The sequence below is a fragment of the Erythrolamprus reginae genome, chromosome 2 (genome assembly GCF_031021105.1).
Source record: "Erythrolamprus reginae isolate rEryReg1 chromosome 2, rEryReg1.hap1, whole genome shotgun sequence".
Taxonomy (NCBI): domain Eukaryota; kingdom Metazoa; phylum Chordata; class Lepidosauria; order Squamata; family Dipsadidae; genus Erythrolamprus; species Erythrolamprus reginae.
In genome coordinates, this window is record NC_091951.1 from 65,982,640 (window position 1) to 66,003,520 (window position 20,881).

The 20,881-nt window shown below is 36.1% G+C and overlaps 1 protein-coding gene across 3 annotated transcripts in view; it reads left to right on the forward strand.

The window, feature by feature from the left end:
* LOC139160418 (contactin-4-like) overlaps positions 1-20,881 on the forward strand; it is a 296,056-nt gene that overhangs the window by 205,803 nt on the left and 69,372 nt on the right. For all 3 annotated transcript variants that reach the window (XM_070738254.1, XM_070738255.1, XM_070738256.1), the window contains one exon: positions 15,558-15,685. In XM_070738254.1, coding sequence (XP_070594355.1) covers positions 15,558-15,685 — 128 coding nt within the window. The remainder of the gene's footprint in view (positions 1-15,557; positions 15,686-20,881) is intronic.

A 20,881-nucleotide genomic window follows, 5' to 3' on the forward strand; every position in this document is an offset into this window, starting at 1 on the left:
GCCAGAGTTTGGAATAATTAAGTACATATTTTTATCCTGAAAAGAAATGGAAGATGGAAATGAAAGTGCATTTAATAGAAGCTTTGCACTAATTACTCAAGGAAGCTATGTTTTGATTAAGATGCTATAAAAGGATTAAGATGCTATAAACAACCTTATTGTTTTATAAGCTTTCTCTTCTGCAATGACTCTTCACTCTTCCTACCTTCCTACCTAAAAATCCTGAATTAATGTTCAATAATTAAAAGACAAAAGGTGGAAATCAGCATGCTTAGTAAATTTAATTCAATAGACTCGGGTTTTGTGGATTTAGGAAAAGAGGATCCAGAACCTACTCCTGAAAGAAGGGAATATAAACATGAAAGATAAAGACATTTAATTGACAGTAAAAATAAGAAAGCAGGTTTTTTTCTAATAGTAATGATCAATTATGAAATCTGGACATAAATATATATTTGGAGTTGGTTAACAAATGTACCATGTACAAAGAAGCATTATGCTAGTTATGGACCAAATAAGGAAGAACATTGTAACAATAAATATTCCATGAGCAATAATTTATAATCAGTTCTCACAGACCCAATTTGTTTTTGTTTTTTCATTTGTATTCTGAACAAATGTAATGTCTATTATTTCTGTTTTTTAGCATTAATTTATTTCCTTTTCTAATTTCTTTTGGGATTGACTTTATTAGCATATAATGTTGTCTTCTGCATGTATTTTCACACTTAGGGTTGACTTCAGTAATCTTGTAAATATATGCAAATCACTAATAAATCTTTCTCTTGGGTTTCTCAAAAAGATGTCACCTAGTTCATGTTTGCCTTGAAAATATGAAATTGAACTACAAGGAAAAATTAAATGGAAACCAAATGTTGCTTTGTAGTATACACATATTAATAAAAGCTAGTTCAAAGCATTTCTTAATTAAAATAAATATTGTAAAAAACAATTTTCTTTTTCACTAGAACAAATCATGCCTTTTTATGGACGTTATTAGCCTTTATAACCTGACAAAAATTTAGTTCATGTCTATATCAAACTTGAGTATAAGATTCCTGGTGAGAATACAAGTAATACATTTCCAACAGCAATTTGCTTCTTTGAATGAAGTACATTTAACATTCTACATCATTAATATTAAGAATTAGGTATGAACTAGGGGAATGGAAAAAAATCTAATTGCCCATTTTTCATAAGCAATAAGCTAAATGCATCTCAGTGTGATTGGCAATCATAAAGACCTCCTGAAGTTTTATTTTATTATAACCTTGTCCTTCTGTGACCAAAGTACATTCCCTAGCCACCTTCCAAGTTACTCCCAATCACACAAGAATCCATTCACCTCTGAATTTTCTAAGCAATTTATCTCTTACAAAATTGAATTGTTCTTCCAAGTGATTGTAATTCACAGTTGCTAATTATACTAGGAATTTGTCCATTGCAATGGTCATTCAAATGTGGTCTAAGTGATAATAGATTTCCCTGTCATGTTTCAGAATCATATGTTAGAATGAATGCTTTTTGACATGGAGGGGAGCAGTTCTTTTTATTTTATTTATTTTTAGATCTGGTATAGATTTTATCCTTAGATTTGTGAGTGGGAGTGAAATTATTCATAATTGTATGCATTTGTTGTAGAATTATGCATCATATTCAATACATTTGTTTTCTTTAATCCAGGGTTGAAACAAAACTGTATTTGTAAATCCTTCCATTATCCTTTCCCAAAAAAAATGATGATATGATGTCAGCTTCAAAGAAATGTCAGGATACCTGGGAGTAAGCTACATTAAATTTAATAGAATGAACTTATGTTTTATTTATCTCATCTAACAGCTCGTCAGCACTGTGGGAACTGTTAACCACACCCAAACAATCAGAATATTGTTATTTTGAACAAGAACACTTATGCTGAGAGAAATGGTTACATAGAAATATTTTTTTTATTTTGTTTTGTCAAGTACGTATTGGTAGTACACATAGATATAATGTGGTTTATATACATGATATTAGTCTCAATAATAGAGAAACATTAGGACAAAGATTGTAGGCATGCTGGTTGCACTTATATACGCCCTGTACTGACCTCTTAGGAATTGGGTGAGGTCAACAGTGGATAGTCTAAAGGTAAAGTTTTGAGGATTAGGTGATGATACTACAAAGTCAGGTAGTGAGTTCCATGCATTAACTACTCAGTTGCTAAAGTCGTATTTTCTACAGTTGAGTTGGGAGCGATTTACTTTGAGTTTGTATCTGTTGTGTGCTTGTGTATCGTTGTGGTTGAAGCTGAAATAGTTGTTGACAGGAAGTACATTGCTAGATCATGTCTAAGGCGATGTAGTATGTACAATTCTATGTACAATTCTCTTTACAAATCTCTCTTTTGAACAGTTTGATGCTGCTATGAATAGTTTAGGATAACCTCTTTTTAAAAATTGTACATGGGTATTTGAAAGGGGTTTTTTTAATTCTTTTTTTGGTAGAAACACTTCCTTGCATTACAACTATCAATTTAAAATAAATTCCTTCCCATGTTTGTTTATGCAGCAGAACACAGTTATATTAAAAATGCCCTTGGCTAAATCAATTCTATCTACCATATTTCTTGAAGAATATCACAAAGCTGGTGTTATGTTAATACTGAAAGACATATACATTGCCATTCTATATACAATTTAAGAAGTTGTTCCTTACCTTCAGAGATATGAAATTTCAGACACTTAACGTTTAATAAAATAGGATAGGATAAGTTCAGAGGTGGGTTCCTACCAGTTCGGACCAGTTCTATAGAACTGGTAGTAGCTTGGCGGCCTGGGTCGCTGTAACCAGCAGGGACTTAGACCTGCCATAGGTACTGCCATCTTGTTTTTCACTTATGTGCATGTACAGAAGGTTTTTTAGGTACTGTGCATTTCACGCCGCACATCCCTGAGCAAACCAGCAGCGGGAGAATCTACAACCCACCCCTGTTCCTAGGCTAGGCAAAATAGCATTTAGACTTATATACCACTTCTCAGTGCTTTACAGTCCTCTCTAAGCGGTTTACAGAGAGTAAGCATATTGCCCCCAACAATCTTGCTCTCATCTTACCGCCCTTGGAAGGATGGAAGGCTGAGTCAACCTTGAGTCTACTGAGATTCGATCTGCCAAACTCCTGGCAGCTGATGATCAACAGAAGTAGCTTGCAGTACTGCACTCTAACCACTGCACCAATGAGGCATATATATTCTTGGGGGGGGGGTGGTTTATTTTTATTTTTAATATTGTAAACCTTCCAGAATCACCTATGCCAAGATGGCGAGCAAATGAATACATATTATCATTATTATCTAATCTTTAGAATCACTAGTTTGACATTTGGTAGTATTAAACTAGTTTCCTGATGGGTCCATATATTTACTTTTAATAATATCTTTACACTAGTTTCTTGACTATTCCTCAATATATACTTGGATATCAAAAAGTGATTGTGATAGAAAAGTCTGTACACAAGAATCCATTATTATCAATTATTGAGTACAAATCACATACATTATATGCATTATTCACACAATGGATGCAAACAACTTCAACTTAATCTTTCCGAAACTTATCATTCAACATTTGAAAAAAAATATGTTGCTGTTTTTAATTTGATACACATTTGCTATCAGCAAAATGTATGCTACCTCCAAATATATTCTTTTTAACTGAAAGAAATATTTAGATTCAGTTCTTAAATATTACCAATTCTTTTACAAACACTGATAGAGGTAGCCAGATTCATTTAAGAACTAAAGTGATTGATTTAACCACTGGAAAGAAAGTTCATAAAATGGGGCAAAACTATCAACAGAAATTTTGGGCTCAGATGTGGTCATACATTGAGGATGACCCATATAACATTCTCTTCTTCCTTTAAATATTTGTCATTTAAAACTAAAGTGATACCTCGTCTTACAAACCCCTCGTCATATAAACTTTTCGAGATACAAACCCAGGGTTTAAGATTTTTTTGCCTCTTCTTCCAAACTATTTTCACCTCACTGGGATGCCCCGCCTCCAGACTTCTGTTGCCAGCGAAGCGCCCGTTTTTGCACTGCTGGGATTCTCCTGAGGCTCCCCTCCATGGGAAACACCCCCTCCGGACTTCCGTGTTTTTGCGATGCTGAAGGGGAATCCCAGCAGTGCAAAAACGGGCGCTTCGGCTGGCAAAAGGGGTGACTTTTGGGCTTGCACGCATTAATCGTTTTTCCATTGATTCCTATGGGAAACATTGTTTCATCTTACAAACCTTTCACCTTGCAAACCTCGTCCCGGAACCAATTAAGTTTGTAAGACGAGGTATCACTGTATTTGCATTTATTGAGATTAGTCTCATGAGGAAAACCTCTCCTCAGCTCATGCAGATGAATTAGTCATTAGTGCATATTACCTGGCTGATTTCACAGCCTGTTTGTTGGTCCCTGAAAATGCTTCAGCTAAGAGAAAATAACTGGTCTTTATCTTGAAGGTGATTACAAAAAAATAACCCATTAAAGATGGGCATTTTCCATACTGTTTATGTGTATTTTTAAAAGATGAACATGTGATAGTAATAAAAAACAGGTATAAACATGCTGTTTATAAGTATTAGTTATAATTTATTTGTGTCACTCTCCCAAAGTTTTTTACTGGTAGAATTCTCTTTTTGTCAGCATCATCAATGAGATCAATTCATATTTTGTCACTGAAATTTCATTTTAAAAATTTGAAACACAGATAATGTACCTTTAATTTCTTCGTTAAAAATATTTTGCTACCAAGCAAAGAAATTTCAGCCACCAAGATTTATGCCTAGAGAGTACTGGAACCAGAGTTGACCCAATAAAAAAGATTTCTGGAAAAATCATCCTTTTCGTTAAGTATGATATATATTTATCACATGTTGTGGTTAGCTCTGGCCCAGCTCCTGCCCCAAGGAATGTGCAGGTGGATGTGGGGGAAACATCCACATGCCGCAGGCCTGTTTTGCTCCCGATGGAATCTGCCAACGAAGCCTCCTCTGACCAAGGAAGTGTGAGTGACAGGGAAGAGGGGAGTTTGGCAGATAGCCCAGGAGGAGATCAATCATCTGTATCATCCCTGGACTCTGAACAAGAATTAATGACACATCCATGCATGCGTAGAGTGATGCATAGGAGACAACAACTGAAGGATTATTACAAGAGAAAATGAGGCCACCTGTGGTTGGGTGGGGCTGCTGTAATTAGTGCTACAAATAAAAGTGCAGCCTGGTGTTTTAGGCTCATAGCAGTTTATCTGATTCATTGTTTCATCAAGATCGTGGTTTTTGTGCTGTTAAAGATTGTGTGGGGACTCTCTGGACTTTAGAATTGGACTCAATTTCCCAGTTATTGGGTGAGCAATTGGATTGCCTTTAACCTGTGCCTTGTGTGTACCAGAAAATCCCTTTGACATTTAAAAAGGCAGCTGTTTCTGTTTTTCTGTTTATAAAAACTTTTGGGGTTTCCTTTTATTGTGTGGTGTGTGTCTTCCTGGACTAATTACCCTGTAATTACGGGCGGTTGAAACACGCCGGCAGAACATCACATATGCTTAAATAATAGTCTGTATAATGTACTCATAATTTATTTCCTCATTGCAGCATAGTGTAACCTGGAGTGGGATTCAGTCGGTTTGGGTGAATAAGTAGTTATGGCCAGTGGTTGGGACAACCCACCCTCTCCTCCACTATCCCATCCTATACAATTGCCGTGTTTTTGACGCAGTGTGCACATGCACAAGGCACGCATACAAGCAAAACTATCCTATACAACTGCTGTGCTTTTGACACAGCGTGTATGTGCATGCATTCACATTTTCAATCCTGGGTGAATCGGTTGTTAAATTATGTGAAGCTCACCTTCACAATATTCATAAGTATACTTTGCCTTAAATGTTTATAAAGACATTTTATTCAGAAGCTTTTTATGAAGATAGATGAAGGATGAGCAAATGTGACATTAATAAAATCTCTTTGTAATTGAAACACTGCTTACTGTGAGGGTTCAGCTATGAGAATGGGAAAGAAACACCTCTTTGTTTGCCACCTTTGTTTGCTTTAATAAACTCTATTGTAGGAACCTGATAAATAGCATCTGCATATAAGGCTAAGAATTAGCCTTAGGGACCATACCTCTTTCACCTGCTTATGTTTTATTTATTTATTTATCAAATTTATATAGCTGCCCAGCTCACCCAAGGTGACTTTGGGCAGCCCAGGACAATAAATAATATGAAAGAAAATAGAAACAGCCAATTCAAATATAAAAAAGCACAATAATAAATACTCTAGCAACCCAAAATACCAAACCCTATGTGAAAGGAGAATAAATAAGTTACTGGTACAATGGAAGCCCAAGGCAGGGCCATATAACCCAGTAATGAGGACATTTGGAGTATCAAACAGGAATTGATAACAGACAGGTTGTCAATGAAGGTCACAAATCAGCTTGTTCATTACAGTCTTGCCACATTTTTCTACAACCTTTTAAAAAATGATTTGGAAAAAGGCATTCTTTTTCCAACATTCTTCCTTCTTTTATATTATATTTTTGTTAATCTATCCCAACATGATCTCTAGCTCATGGCCCAAAACAAATCTAGTGCTGTAGTCTTGTGGACTATGGAAATTTTTCAAAGACATTATTAGAGCATAAAATACTCAGGGTATTATTTTAAACCATTCAGAATGCCACTAAAATATAAACTGAGACTACGTATTCCTATATATCAAGGGATACTAGCTGGTTATTTTTTTAAAACATATTGAAAGGTAATATGGTTTTTTTTTTCTTCATTATTCTATTGGTACATTTTATAGGTAAGAGTGAATCTTTAAATGAATCATAGGTCAGGGACAAATCAATAGATCAAAGTCATCTAAAGCTGAAAAACATGGAGTAACAACAGTTTTAACAGATCCATGGAAATTTCATAGGCAGGGTGATTCAGTACAACACATTCAGAATTGCTTTTGTGAAAATATATTTGTAAATATATCTCTAGGATTAACCTTAAGTCCTACTTTCTGATTGACACAACTTTAAAATGCAAAATTCTATCATATTTATGTAATTTTCTAAAGGTCTGAGTTATCTACGCAGCTCTGTAACATGGAAGTACCTATCACATTTTGAAGTCTTTGAAGTTAAAAATGCTTTTACTTTTAATAAAAAGAGCATTGATTTATCTCCTAAACCCAGATGCATTCTAAATCACTGTGGCTTTGAAATATCTTGTCTGCCACAAAGATCAACTGCTACTGTATTTTACAGATAGTGTAATACATAATAGATAAGATGACCTATCTCTATAGAAATTCAGAATACTTCATTATCACTTTCATTGTTCTCAATGCTCAATTATCACTTTCTTTTCTTATGGCTAAAAAAAACATAACTAAAAAAGTAGTTCAGTTATAACACATTTGTGTTAACCTAGCTTCTAACTTGTATCAGCAGATACAAGCTGAGTTTCTGGCACTGCATATGCATCATTATCTTGTTTTCAGCTGTTATTGTTGTTGTTGTATGCAAAATGTGTGTCAATGAGACACACTCATGGGGCGCAGGAAGAAGCAAACCAGCAGAGAGGTAATTTAGAACCAACCCCTGCAGCAAAGGTATATTCCATGTTTAGCTCAGAAGACAAAGACCATGAACTATTTTTATACAGGTAGTCGTAGACTTACATTTAGTGATTTTTCAATGTTACATCACTGAAAAAGTAACTTAAGACTGTTTTTCACACAACTGTTGCAACATTCCCATGGTCACGTGATCAAAATTCAGATAGTTGGCAGTGTCTCGAGATGATGTGATCACCTTTTGTGACCTAACAAGTAAAGGGTTTTTAGACTTTAATTAATTGGATCCAAGATATTGTATATTGTTTATTATATGTTGTGAGCCGCCCGAGTCCTCGGAGAGGGGCGGCATAGAAGTCAAACAAACAAACAAACAAACAAATAAATAAATAAAGTCAAACGGGAAGCCAGATTCACTTAATAAGCATGTTACTAATTTAACTACAATTATTCTCTTAATAACTTTGGCAAGAAAATTTATAAAATGGGGTAAACCTTAGTTAACAAATGTCTCATTCAGAAAGATAAATCTTTGTCTCAATTGTGGTAGTAATCTATCTATTATCTATTGATAAAGATGTATATTTTGGTTATAAAAATAGTTTCTGAAGAAAATTGTTACATTCAGAACCCTATGGATTCTAATCTTAAAAGATCTCCTTTGGCCTTTATGTCTATACTGTATGTTTATTGAATAAATATTTGCTTTATATAAAATACCAGAATTTTCCACATTGATTTTTAAAATGTATTCCTTGAAGAAAACCAAATTCATTTTTCACTAAACAGCAGCCTACTCCTGTTTTTCATATCAAATAGTTATCCAGATATTTATGATTCAAAAGTTTATCACCCTGTGTGTAATGCTATTGTGTATACACACCCTATATGTAATGCTTGATGTGTACCTAAGGAATGGAAAGTGAAACTTAATAGTATTTCAACTGATTAATGATAAAGTTTAAAATAAATAAAAATTATTTAACTAAAAATCTGAACAAATTTTATTTTTATTAAACCCAATGTAAATGTGGCATAAGTAAATCTTATGACAAGAAATCATTAGGTTCCAATGAGTTGAGTTCATCTGTTTAACTATGGCCCACCTTGGCCTGCCTTTGGTAATAACCTGGGGTGGGTTTTAAAAATTTTTGCTGGTTGCTGGTTGGGCGTGGCCGAGTCAGCCTCTTGCACCATGACAGGGGTGGTGGTCATTTTTGCCCTTCCTAGGCTTTCCTCAAGCCTCTGGAAGGGCAAAAACGGTGTCCCCAGATTCCAGAGGCCCTCTGGAAGCTAAAAACACACCCATTTCCGGCCTTCCTAAACTTCTGCCAGGCCCAATTTCCCCCCTCCCTGAGCCTCCACATGTGCCCTGCACTTATGTGCATCCATAGTGGGCTGCATGGAGACTCCTGGGAGGGTAGAACTGGGGCTGGGAGCATCCAGGAATGGGGTTCTCCGAACTGCACAGAATCTTGGCTAGAGGTTCTCCTGAACCCGTGCAAAACCCCAGCAGCCCACCCCTGGTAATAATTCATAGTACATAAAGAACATTTCTGTCAGGCTTTATCCAGGCATGGGAATAAATCGCTGCCCAAAACTCAATCCCATATTCATTGATTAGTTATTATTTTATTTATTTATTTATTTATTTATTTATTTATTTATTATTTAGATTTGTATGCCGCCCCTCTCCGAAGACTCGGGGCAGCTCACAACAACAACAATACAATATACAGAGTATATTGTATAATTAAAAATGAAATTTAAAACCCATAGATATTGAAAGCAATCATTACTGCACAATCACACCATTCTCATGCATTAAAATCAGGGAAAAAAGTGGTGGTGGGGAAAGAGATAGTTATTCCCCCCATGCCTGGTGACATAGATAGGTCTTCAACATCTTGCGTAAGGCGGGAAGAGTAGGGGCAATTTGAATCTCTGGGGGGGAGTTGGTTCCAGAGGCCCGGGGCCACCATAGAGAATGCTCTTCCCCTGGGTCCCACCAGATGGCATTGTTTAGTTGATGGGACCTGGAGAAGGCCAACTCTGGGACCTGATTGGCCGTTGGGATTCGTGCGGCAGAAGGCGGTCCCAGAGGTATTCTGGTCCAATGCCATGTAGGGCTTTATAGGTCATTACCAACAGTTAACAGCCAACAGTGCAAAATGTGTTGCTTTATTTCAGACAAGAAGGAAGTAATATTACAACACTGTAGAGCAATGGATATGGCCTTAAAGGGAATATTCTGAAGACATTAGAGAATCAACATGGGCAAAAAGAAACAGTATTGGAAAGAGGCTTAGCAATAGCACTTAGACTTATATACCACTTTACACTGCTTTACAGCACCCTCTAAGCTATTTTACAATCAGCATATTCCCCAACAATCTGTATCCTCATTTATGCTTATTTAGACATTAGGCTGACTTCTTCCTGAAATAAAGAAATATAAGACACAGAGAAGCAAAATACAAGGAACCTTAAGATTCTGTCACTAATTCTGTCTGAATTAGCCTAATTCAGTATTGTTATAGTCTTAGAGTGGAATTGCTTTCTTGAGCTAGCCCTTTCAAATTAACATCCCCTCAAGGAAAGAGTTAGAGCATGGGTGTCAAACTTGATTGTGTCACGTGATGTATCATGACATATCACTTTTTTTTTTTTTGCCTTGTGAAGCTGGAGTCGACGTGGCCTGCAAGTGATGCATCCAGCCTGTGGACTGCCAGTTTTAAAGGCCTGAGTTAGAGCAACTGGTTAGTTGACTCTTAATATAGCCCATTTTCCCAAATTCATAATAAAGGCATCTTCTTTCTATTGTTCTTTTGCAGTCACCCTACATTGGCCCTCTCCTATTAAATAGTCCTTATTTATGAAAGGCCTTTTGAAAAGGAACTCCAAAGATAATATGGGTACATCTTGGATATGAACATGTATATACAGTATATATATTTTCAGGTGAAAAGACCCCAAATAATTTATGGGATAAAAGTTAAGGCTAGTAATTTGAACTGCTTTTGGAAAGAGGTTAGCAGGTAGAATTAATGGATATAGTTACATCCCCACAGCAAGTCCCAGGAAGGAATATGTGATTATTAAAGCTATAAAATGTATCCATTTTGAAATTGTGTAAAAGCAATGAAAACATGGGGTGAACTTTTTGTAACTTGAAGAAATCGCTACCAGACATTTCTGACAAAATGATAGGTTTGTGCTCCTGAAAAGTAAGAAGAAATTGAATAACATTAGGTGTATACCTTTGGGAATGTATGCTTATGTATGTGTGCAAACTCATTAATTATCTACTAATTCTCTAAGCAGAATTTATTCAACTCAATGAAAGTTCAATTAACTGGGTAGTTTTTTCAACAAAATACAGTATATTAGAAATAGTTCATATGATATTAAAATGAACTATAAAAGGTCTGTTGTCCAAGATATTTTTAAATTACTAAATTGGCAAATGGATTTTCACCAGAAAACCCATATCCTGAATAATACATTCATATAAAAATCATGTAGATAGCATTAATAAGGATTTTTTAAAATATGTCATGGGTCAAATATCAGATGTTGTATTGTTTTTATCAATATTTATTATAAGACTATTTTAAACAGTTTTCTCAATGTAGTTGTATTAAAATGCTATTAACATACATTTCTAGGTTATATTAACAAATATAATACATTAAGCAGTTGTTAATACATTTTCTATTTTATATCTGCAAATTTTGTTAATGGTTTAAGGCTGCTATCAGTTTGAATGGATTCTTTTATATTATTTACTTATTGAAAGTGGTATGATTTGGTGATTCAGTGGTATGATTTGGTGAGGCATAATAGACTTAGAACACATCAGCTCTTTTTCAATGCTCAGTTCCCCAGTGCCTCAGGACTTTTTAAAGATGGTTCTGAGATAACATCTGCCAGTTATGTTTTGATAGGTTGGGCTAAAACATGAAGACTGATACTGTGATAAAAGTTTACCAAGTAATTTCACAGGAGCCCAGGTAACAATAATAGTAACAGTTTATTAAGATGAACTTAAGATCTTTGTACAAAGGTCCCCTTAATGGATAGAGAATATAGTATCTGAAACGAAAAGGCAGAGACATTATTCAGGTGCTGGGTATTTATACAAATACAGTGGTACTTCTACTTACGAACTTAATTCGTTCCATGACCAAGTTTGTAAGTAGAAGCAATTTTTCCCATAGGAATCAATGTAAAAGCAAATAATGCGTGGAAAACCATTAGGAAAATCCAAACTTTAAGGCTTAAAAAAAAGCGGCGGGTGGGCAAAGTGAAGGCTAATGGAGTGGAGATGGACAGTGAGGAGAAGCGAGGAATGAAGATTCTAACCGCCCCAAATCGCTCCCAAAATCACCCCTCCAAAAGCTTCTTATGCCACCCCAAATCGCTCCCAAAATCACCTCTCCAAATGCTTCCTATGCCACCTCAAATCACCTCTAAAATCACCCCTCCAAAAGCTTCCTATGCTACCCCAAATCGCCTCCAAAATCACCCCTTCAAACGCTTCCTATGCCACAGCAAATCAAAGTCCTAATGAAGGCAAATGGAGTGAAGAAAAGCAGCAAGGAGAAGTGAGGCAAACACTTACTATGCCACCCCAAATCGAGGTCCTAACAAAGGCAAATGGATTGAAGAAAGGCAGCAATGAGAATCGAGGCATTTTGAAAGGAGAAATGATTTTGGAAGACTTTGGAAGCAATTTGGGGTGGCATAGGAAGCTTTTGGGGGGTGATTTTGGAGGTGATTTGGGGTGGCATAGGAAGCGTCTGGGGGGATGATTTTGGGAGTGATTTGGGGCGGCGTAGGAAGCTTTTGGAGGGGTGATTTGGGGCGCAATTTGGGTTGGTATAGGAAGCATCTGGAGAGGTGATTTTGGAGGTGATTTGGGGTGGCATAGGAAGCATCTGGAGGGGTGATTTTAGGAGCAATTTGGAGCAGTGTAGGAAGCTTTTGGAGGGGTGATTGTGGAGACAATTTGGGGTGGCATAGGAAGCATCTGGAGGGGTGATTTGGGAGGTGATTTGGGACAGGATAAGAAGCATCTGGGGGGTGATTTGGGAGGTGATTTGGGATGGCATAGTAAGCGTCTGGAAGGGTGATTTTGGCAGCGAGATGGGGCAAAGAAAGCGGTAGGCTAGGGGGGATTTTGGCTGTGGGATGGAGTGGCTGTGGGGAGCGGAGGAAGCAGAGGGTTAGAAAGGAAAGTGGCAGGGAAATGGGGCAGCTGCGGAGAGCTCTGACGTGCACCATTTTGGCTGCTGCTTGCAGCAGCAGCAGCAACCGAGAGAGAAGCGAGTGCCCATAAGTAGAAAATGGTTCTTGAATAGAGGCAAAAAAATCTTGAAAACATGGTTCGTATCTCAAAAAGTTCATAGGTAGAGGTGTTCGTAAGTAGAGGTATTACTGTACTCAGTAGAGTTCCCACCCTACAGTTCCCATCTCCTCCCATCTCATCATTCAAACTCCTCCCTTGGCATTCTGGCAGTCTGAAAATTTACTAGAATTAGATATCACCCTTGGCATCTGCTCACTTCCTCTCAACATGTGCCTTCCCACATTCTTCTCTATAAAAACATGTCCTGTTTACAGAAGTTTCCAAAACTTCGACTTGATTGTACAATATAAAATGAAGCTCTTGTGCTAACTTCTAAAATCTCCTTTTCTCACAGATGCAAAGAATGAGTTAAACAGCTCTATACTGCATGTTATATCCTTGCCATCTTTTCTCTTTAGTGGACCGACTGTTTCTTTGTCTTTTTTCTTGTTATTGTAAGATTTTTATTATTATTATTATCTTTGACTTTTGTTGCAAGTCTTTGCTCAATCTAAGGCTTTGATATTCTGACTTCATATTTGCAGATTTGGGCTATATGCTAATAGTCTGCATTAGTTATGTGTCCTCTTTTTAATTTTTGTACTTATCGGGGCGTGGTTCTCTAATAAAACCTAATTCAGCAATAACAGTATAACAGAATTGGAAAGGTCCTTGGAATTCTTTTAGTTCAACCCTTGCTCGAGAAGGTGTCCCTTTATCATTTTGGACAAGTGTCTATCTGATCTCTTCTTAAAAACCTCCAGTGATGGAGTACTCACAACTTCTGGAGGCAAGCTATTCCAGTGATTAATTTTTCTCATTGTCAGAAAATTTCTCTTTAGTTATAGGTCAGATATCTCCTTGATAGTTTTCCATCCATTACTTATTCAGGTGTTTTGTAGAATATGCCTTTATTAATTTTGGTAGAGACCTTTGTGATCTGAGCTACAATCAGCAGAGGTCTTATTGATTTAATCCCTCTCCATCTTTGCTTGCAAATTATATAATCAATTTAATTTTGGTGTTGTTCATTCACAGTGTCCAATTATAAAGTTAATCATTTAGCTTTTGTAAAAACTAAAAGAAGGCATTTACCATAAACGCTGAATGATCTTGGCAGACCACACTACTAGTCTGTCTCCAGATTCTTTTTATATGTCAATTTTTTCCATTATTTCACATGCTGTTTCACTTCACACTTTAATTGCCTGTATTTAACATGGCATCTTTTTTGGTGTTGTATCAATACAATGCTGCAAGTAATCATAGAAGTGTTAAAATTTCATTTCTTGTATATCTGTAGTTGAAAGCATTGAATCGATTGTCATGATCTTGTTTGGATTGACTTGGACTTGAATTGAGTTCATTCTATAATATTGGGGGTATATCCAATCACTGCTTTGACACACTTTTATTAATAATAATAGTTACTCAACTTCTTATATTATTTTCTTGTCTGCAGTAGGTCCAATACTCCTCTCATGTGAAGCAATTTATTTCAGTCCGTCTCAGTTTGCTGGTTCCAGAAAGTCAATGTTCAGTCTTACATTTCTATTGTAGCAAACATATCTTGGTTCATGGTTCTATCATATCATATTTGCAGATATCTTTTCTTTCACACACATCAGGAGCTAAAATCCTTTGAGCTTTAATCCAATGATATCGTAAATATTAATGCTACTTGTACTTTTGGGCGATTGAATTGATGCTCTATGAATTGGAAGTCACAGTGTAGGAAGAAAACGCTTATAGATTATAGCATGTTAAAAAGAATGAACTCTTTAAAAGAATGGACTCTTGATTGATTATTATGTTGTTAAATGTGATCCTTAAAGCCAACCATACTCTATTGCAATGATGGCGAACCTATGGCACGGGTGCCATAGTAGGTGGCACGCGGAGCCATATCTGGTGGCACGTGAGCTGTTGCCTAACTCAGCTCTAACCTGCATGTATGTGCTGGCCAGCTGTTTTTTGGCTTGCACAGAGGCTCTGGGAAGGCATTTTTGGCTTCCAGAGAGCCCCCAGGGGGGTGGGGGAGGGCATTTTCACCCTTCCCAGGCTCCAGGGAAGCCTTTGGAGCCTGGGGAGGGCGAAACGTAAGTCTACTGGGGCCACCAGAAGTTGGGAAACAAACTGTTTCCAGCCTCCAGAGGGCCCCCATTTTTGCCCTCCCCAGGCATTGAATTATGGGTGTGGGCACTTGCACATGCATGATAGTGCACATGCATGCTGTTTCGACATCAGAGGAAAAAAAGGTTCGCCATCACTGCTCTATTGCATCATAAATTTGCTGTAATAATCTAGACGTACTAATCCAAAATTAAGCAACACTAAGCTATTCTCCATTCTAGCAGGACAATTTTCTATTTTAAGGTTCTTAATTGATAGTGTTTAAATTTTTCCAGTGACCTGTGCATTATATAGAGTTGCCAAACTGATATACGAAGAACTTAAGAAAATGGTATATAATATCAATGCTATTATGTATCAACTTCCATACAAATGCCAATTCTTCCTTAGTTGTTTAAACTATTTTAAAATACATAGTGTATTCTATATGTTGAAGTATCACTTGCATTTATCCATTTACAGACATACTCTTTTGGAAGATGGAACTCTAAAAATTGCCAATGTTACCAAAGCAGATGCTGGGAGTTATACATGTATAGCAACAAATCATTTTGGCATAGCCAGCAGCACTGGGAACCTGATAGTCAAAGGTAAGGTATTACCTTCTCCAGATAATTCCTGGGCTTGAGCTCCAGTAAGATATCTGTGTATTTGTAGATCTTGGAAAGTTTAAAAAGTGATGAAGTTTGCATGTAGATTTCTGAAAAGCTACTTTCCAAAAAATTATATGAAAACATAGAGAGAGAAAGAGAGAAAGACATAGAATAAAAGCATTTATAGATAAACATATAAAGCTTCCTTTATGAGAGAACTAACCAAGAACTGCATGTGGTTTAATCAGTTTCACCAATTCATTGGTTTTATGGAAGTAGAGAAAACAGCTGCAATAAGGAAAACCAAGTGAACATGCATGCTAGTTGTTTCCGGCTCTAGGGACGGTGGTCATCTCTGCATACACTGCCAGCACTGTCCGAAGATGTCTCCGTGGTCATGTGGCTGGCATGACTAAATGCCAAAGGCACACAGAACACTATTACCTTCCCATCAAAGTGGTCCCTATTTTTGTACTTGTATTTTTTAAGTGCTTTCAAACTGCTAGGTTGACAAAAGCTGGAATAAGTAATGGGAATTCACTCTGCTACACAGTGCTAGGAATTCAAACCGCTGAACTGTCGACCTTCTGATCAACAAGCTCAGCGTCTTAGCCATTGCACATCTGCATCCCTTATATGCCTTAGATATAGATATAGATAATATAAATATAGATATATAGATATGAATTAAGTACTTCAAAAATTTAATTGCCAAATTTGTCTTTTTTTTTAAGGAAAATCCTTACGCTCACAATTACCTTTTCTTTCATGCATTCTAATTATTCTTCCTCAGGTTTCATACCAGGTGAGAAATTCCTTTCTCATCTACAGAAAAATAGTGTTAATTTAAAAAAAAACTCGCCGAAAATAATAAAGTGAATTTCATGTTCACACATATGGTTCAAGGTTTGTTTCTTAAATTGGATATATTGTTTTTGTTTCAAAAACATTTGCTTTTGCATCGCTTTTCTTCAGAAAATGTGCATTGTTCTGATAATAGTGCAGGTGTTTGTTCCAGCAAACCACAGACTACTCAGTAGAGTAAGCAGAAAAGTGAACAAAACAGCAGTACAAAATAAATGATACAACATTCTTACTAAAGATGATCCTCTGTAACAGATTGGGAGCAAGACTAGAAAAGATTATTAATTGCAATTAAATACACCACACTACTCAGAATGTAAAGCCACCCAAATGTTAATAACTTTGGACTCCTGTTATCAGTACAATTTTAGATTAGTATATTTCTTTATCTCCTGTAGAATGTTTGGCTTTGGCTATGCAATTTTTGAACCCTCCTTTCTGTATGTGTTCTCTCTTCATCAAGCTAATATTTGCTTCTGTGTGTTTGTTCTTTTTTTAAACTAGCATATACATTCTTCAATTGGTTTTCCATTTTATTGCCTGTTTTAATCCCACAAACAAATAATGTTTTTTTCTGCAGAACTCCAATCCACCAGTTATCTTACAGGGCAAGCACTGCTTAGTTTCAACAACCCAACTCTTATCATGTTCCTATAGTCTCTAGGTACATATATGCTTGGGTAGCATTTATAGATAAACATATAAAGCTTCCTTTATGGGAGAACTAACCAAGAACTGCATGTGGTTTAATCAGTTTCACCAATTCATTGGTTTTTATGGAAGTAGAGAGAACAGCTGCAATAAGGAAAACCAAGTGAACATATTTTGTTTTACTTCCTCTTCCTGCTGTGAGGTTTCCCCATTCCTTCCGTGCTCCATTACATTGATGCATTTATCAAGCGAGTGATACTGCAACAGAAATGTTTAGAAAGAGAATGTTGCTTGTTTACACTCCCAAATAATTGCTGTAAGAAATAAAGCATGCAATTTTGTACACAGTTGAACTGCTTTAGGATTATGGTGTTCAAGGAAGCAAAAGTGCTGTCCTTTTTTAAATAACTATTAAATCAGCACTAAAAAGGGGTTATTATGGCTTTATAATAATGATAGAAATAGTGAGTCTGTAATCAAGCCAAAAAATTGTAGTTCCAATTTGTGGTCTATTATACTCCACTGAACAATATTGCCGCTTATATGATTATTTTAGCCCTTAACTTTATTAATTTAAGAGAATCCACCCTACATAAATAAATAATTCAACTGATGTAAGATTTTTAAAGAAAATCCTTCAAAATATATCAGTATAATCTGTCTTGTGATAAAATTAGTACATATTATTGTTTTCCTTGCAATAATAGTCCTATTTTTCCCCAAGATAATTGTTATTACAATTATTACATAATTGTAATACTATAGCCAATATTCTTCTTTTAGCGTATTTTAAGGCTCCATAATTTATATATAAAAATGCTCTTTTAGCAAATTAAATGAAATAATAAAATATCAGTCATAGCATTTCTTATTGAGCAGATGTGCTGATACTGACTAATGTTTTAAATTAAATTATAGACTTTTGATGAGTAGTCTTGCATCTGATATAGTAAGTCTTTATAAATCTGGTGAACACTTTCATTTCCCTCTTCTTGAAGAAGGGAGAAGGAGTGAGGAAAAAAACATGTATTGGAAAACAGATCAAAACTTATTGATGTACTGCTTTGTAATTAATCACAGTTTATAACCCAGTCACTTTAATTCTGCCAGACTGAAGTGAAAGGTGGCCCATTTTGTTTTCCTGGCTATATGCCTATTTTTTAATAGATATTGCACTGTATTAGGAAAAATATATAAATATCAATTTTAGAACTGTAAAATTTGGGAAATGAATTTATTTTTGAAATAATGACAATGCTTTTAAATAATAGCAGTAATAATACCAGCAACAACAATCAGCGGCTTTCCCTGCTACATCAGCTCACTCATGATACTTTTAATTTCTTTAATTTTCAGTTTTTCTTGTCTTACCTTTGCAATTTTTTCCCCTGTAGTATTCATAGATGTGCATTATAGAAATAAGCACTATGTATACTGACTCTCATTCACGTGTATAGCATAAACTACTGGCAGGCAGGGATTTTTTTTATAGTTTTAGGATCATTAAACTGACATTTCAGGGTCTGCTGACAATCACTTGTCTAGAATAATTGTTTCCTACAATGTTTCTTACAATTATTTCCCACAATGTTTAACTCATGTTTTGTTAATATAGCTTAAGAATGCCTTCATTTTGTCATAAATTGGAAGTGATTGATTCTGACTCAATTCTGTTATTGATTGCCATCAGGTTGGTGTCAACTCTTAGACCACATAGGTAGATTTTTGCAATATCTTCTAAATTTTTCAATCATGCGCAATCAACTCTGTAATTGAGTCGATCCACTTTTGCCTGTATTAGAGAGAGCCAGGATTTTGAATAATGTGTCTAAAGTATGATAATTTAGTCTGGCCATGACCTTTGAATGAGAGTTCTGAGTTTATCTGTTCAATGATCCATTGCTTCATTTTCTAGGCTCTGAGGGTATTCTCAGACATTTTCTTTAATAACAAATTCCAGAAGCATCAATATTCTCTCTCTCCAGCTTTCTGAAGGTCAAACTTTCACTCCCATAGAGTGTCATGGAGAATAACATTGGCTGCACTATTCTGATCTTTGTAGGTATAAAAGCATCATGACATCTATTTATATCTTTTCCATGGCCATACTGACCTGTGCTTGTTGTGAGTGATCCTTGTCCACCTTAGGTCATGCCTCATTCTGAAGAGAATGAACCAGGCCCCTCAGGGTACCCTGGGCCATGGGGGCTGCCATGGAAGCTGAGAGTGAGAGTGAGGCAGAAAGTGACTGGAAAGAGCCTGAGTAGGCTGATGTGACAATGGGAGATTGGTCTCTGTCAACAGTGGGGAAGACCTATTAGGGGAAAATAGTTGGATTAACCCACGCTATAGAAAAATGGCTAGAAGGAGATCCAGAGTAAAAGGTATTAATTCATATCCTTAGTTCTTTGAGGCGTGATGTCACTTCCAGGCAATATAAAGGAAGGGTTGTGGGAAATGGGGGCATGGATCTTCAGCGTTTGTTTCATGGAAGAGCCGAGGAACTATGGTGTGCTTGAAAAGCATTTCTAAAAATCATGATCTTTGCCTCAACAGACATTTGGTGCTGGATCTGTGCAGCAAAGGCATTTGGTGAGCTACTGCCTATGTTTTGAGTAATTAAAAAGGGGTTATCTAAGGAATGTGAAAACGTCATAGTTTGGCCTGCTTCCCAGACTCAGAGTCGAAGCTGGTTTCTTAATGAAATAGAATTCTGCTTCATATACAGTATTCCCTCGATTTTCACGGGTTCGAACTTTGCGAATAGCCTATACCACGGTTTTTCAAAAAATATTAATTAAAAAATACTTCACGGTTTTTTCCCTATACCACGTTTTTTCCCATCCAATGACATCATACGTCATCGCCAAACTAATAATTTTTGCAAATAAATAACAAAAAAATTAATTATTGTTAATAAATAATTATGTTTATAAATATCAGGATCACTATTCAATGGTGAATACCAGTAATAATGGTGAGTAAATGGTTGCTAAGGGAATGGGAAATGGTAATTTAGGGGTTTAAAGTGTTAAGGGATGGCTTGTGATACTGTCCATAGCCAAAAATGGTGTATTTACTTCCGCATCTCTACTTCGCGGAAATTCGACTTTCGCGGGCGGTCTCGGAACGCATCCCCCACGGAAATCGAGGGAACACTGTACTACTTAAATGATGCTTTGCATTCATGAATTCTGCTTGAGTGATTAAAGAGTGAGTTTTATTTTTAAGAAGTGATTTTTCAAGGATTGGACTTTATCGGAAAGCCCGCGAACAGAACAGTGCTAGTTTGTGATTGTTTCTTGATGGCTTGTTTCTGTAGTGTTGATGGTTGATCCTAAAAGCAGAATCTATCTTCCACTTTATATCTTCATTGCCAGATCTACTACTGGTTGTTCTACTTGTTATCATTAGTTTAGTCTTTATTTTTAATTTACATTCACTTTTTCATTGTGTTCCTTGACTTTTATTACTGGAGCTTGCAGGTCTTTTACACTTTCAGCTATCAAAGAACTATTATCGTTAATGAGAGCAATACGCTGCATGGAGCAGAGAATACACCAGAAGGCAAAAAAAAAAAAAAAGGCAAAACAACCCTGGACATTAACTCTAATCCAAGTTATTTACATCTATCCCACAATATGGCCTGTAGAATGAAGAAAATTATTTGAAAGTTTG